The 2,844-nt window shown below is 34.9% G+C and overlaps 1 protein-coding gene across 1 annotated transcript in view; it reads right to left on the bottom strand.

Moving 5' to 3' along the window:
• Positions 1-125, bottom strand: part of HBB (hemoglobin, beta) — a 9,845-nt gene extending 9,720 nt beyond the window's left edge. Inside the window, exon 1 of the mRNA XM_012725027.1 lies at positions 6-125. Within this exon, the coding sequence (XP_012580481.1) occupies positions 6-59 (54 nt within the window). The 5' untranslated portion in view covers positions 60-125. The remainder of the gene's footprint in view (positions 1-5) is intronic.
• Between the last annotated feature and the right edge of the window lie 2,719 nt (positions 126-2,844).

The following is a 2,844-nucleotide window of genomic DNA, read 5'->3' as shown; positions in this document are numbered from 1 at the left end:
TTCACCTTGCCCCACATGGAGGTGACGAGGCCCTTTTCCTCACCAGACAGATGCACCATGGTGTCTGTTTGTGTAGTTGCTCGTGAACACGGTAGTTTCAGAAGCAAGTATGAGCAGAAGCTATCTCTGCTCTTACTTTTATGCCCAGCCCTGGCCCAGCCCTTGTTGCTCCTGGGAGCTGATTGGCCCAGAAATTCATTGGTTATTTAGCATTTAAGATACACCCTCCTTCTTCAGTTCCCTTTAACTTCCCCTGGCATTGGTGCTCTAGTGCAGCAGGTCAGTTCCTGTCACCTATTCTCTTTACTTATTTCTGATCTCATCTCCTCCCCAGTGTTTCTGTCTCCTGCTCATTGATGCACAAATGTTTTCATCTCACAAACTGGACTGTCTCTTATATTTTAAGTTACCTTGTCATCTTATGTGAAATAAAACTAAATCCTAGAAAGCATTAACTTTATGAATTTTACTCTTTGTGGATGCTCTTTTTTCCTTAGAAGTTTTTATAAGTGGTTGGAATTGATCATTATTTTGCCCTGGTTTTTATTTGACTTCTTTCTCACCTTGGATAAGAATTTGCAGCCAGAAATTTTTTTTTTATTCCTTCATTGAAGTATCTGAGCATTAAAATAATGAAAAATAGTGATTATTGTCTTTTGCCTGCTGCACAGTTAGTGTTGGGGGGAATGCATAAAATGGTAACTATTTGATTAGAAATAAAGAAAACTATATGATGCATATAGCATATGATATGTTTTGCAAAGAAGATTTACCTTATTCATTCATATCAAATTGGAAGGTTTTCTAAGAAAATGCAAGTATAGTAATTCCCAGAACTATTTCCTTAGGGGAAAAAAAAGCTAATATAGACTCAGGCATAAAAACTCAAAAGAGTATTTCACTCTTTTCATATTTCATATAACATCACAAAAGACATCCAAGTACATATTCACCTGTATAGCTTGAAATAAATATAGGAAGGGAAGAAGGAGTGAGCAAGTAGCAGGAAGAAAGAGAATGAAATGAAATGAAAGGAAGGGAAGGGAGAAGGAAATTAGTAAAGGAGAGGAGTAATTGATATTCCAAAATTTGGTAATGAAATAGATGAAAGAAAAGTCTCATACTCTTGTTACTGAAGGTGTGAAATTGTGTACTTGCACTGAAGAACATACAATTGAATCTATTAAAGCAGAATATATGCAAAACCTATGACCTGAAAATTATACTTCTAGATATATAGAAATGCATGCATCCTTGAGTACACTCAAAGGCAGGTGTATTCAAAGGAATGCTTATGCCATTAATATGTATAAGAACCTCAAGCTAATAGCAGCTAAATGTTTCTAATTTAGTAGAATAGATAAATTGCAAAGCAATAAAGACAACTACTGCTTTACATGCATCAATACAGATGAATTGTACATTACATTAAATTTAATCAAAGGTAATCACTTAAATCGTACAATTGAAATAAAAAGATGGGTGATGTAACCATAACTTTGATCACAAGGGGGAGTATCATGTAGCAGGAAGGTGCAAAGGAGGCATGAATCATCTTTAAGCAATGTTACACGTTTTTTTTTTTTACCTGAAAGCCAAGGGAAACTTGAAAAATTGAAGGAAGGTGGTAGAAGATTTGATTTGAACCTTTTGAAGATTACTCTAACTTCAATGAAAAAAATGGATTTTAAGTATAGAATAAATGAGAGACAAATAGGTTGGTTGATACTGTAGTGGGGGCACAGTAAAAATGCCACCTTTTTTTTTTTCAGACTTGTGAAATTAATGGTGTGTCAGCCATTGTCATAGAGAATACTAAAAAAAAAGAACAAGTTAGCCAGGCCAATTACAAGCAAGGAAATAGAAGAAGTAATCAAACCCCTCCCCAAAAAGAAAAGTCCAGGACCAGATGGATTTACAAATGAATTTTACCAAACTTTCAGAAAAGAACTAGTGCCTATTCTACACAGATTCATCCAAAAAATTGAAAAAGAAGGAAATCTACCACACACATTCTACGAAGCCAACATCACACTAATACCAAAACCTAACAAAGAAAACACAAAAAAAGAAAACTTCGGACTGATCTCCCTAATGAGCACCGATGCAAAAATCCCCAACAAAATCTTAGCTAACAGAATCCAACAATGTATTAAAAGAATAATATACCACAACCAAGTGGGCTTCACCCCAGGAGCACAAGGATGGTTCAACATCAAAAAATCAATTAATGTAATCCATCACATCAACCGACAGAAGAATAAAAACCACATAATCATATCAATAGATGCGGAGAAGGCTTTCGACAAAGTTTAACACCCATTTATGTTTAAGGCCCTTGAAATCCTCGGAATAGAAGGAACATACCTCAACATGATAAAAGCCATATATGATAAACCCTCAGACAATATTATACTCAACAAAAACTGAAAGATTTTCTTTTGAGATCAGGAACAAGACAAAGGTGTCCACTATCACCACTGCTCTTCAACATAACATTGGAAGTTCTAGCCAGTGCAATAAGACAGGGAAAAGTCATATAAGGAATCCAAATAGGGAAAGAAAAAGTGAAACTATCCTTATTTGCAGACGATATGTTAATTTACATGGAATATCCTAAAACTCCACAGAGGAACTAATGAAAACCATCAACCAGTTTAGCAAGGTAGCAGGATATAAAATCAACATACAAAAGTCAGAGGCTTTCCTATACACAACCAATCAGAAGAAGCAGAAATAATAAAAAAAAAATCCCCTTTTCAATTAAAACAAAAAGAATCAAATATCTGGGAGAAAGCCTAACAAAAGAGGTAAACGACCTCTACAAAGAAAATTACAAAACAC

This window comes from Condylura cristata, unplaced genomic scaffold (assembly GCF_000260355.1).
Source record: "Condylura cristata isolate star-nosed mole 26May11 unplaced genomic scaffold, ConCri1.0 scaffold00015, whole genome shotgun sequence".
In the NCBI taxonomy this organism is placed as follows: domain Eukaryota; kingdom Metazoa; phylum Chordata; class Mammalia; order Eulipotyphla; family Talpidae; genus Condylura; species Condylura cristata.
The sequence above is the reverse complement of the archived record's forward strand: the minus strand, read 5'-3'. Positions and strand labels throughout refer to the sequence as shown.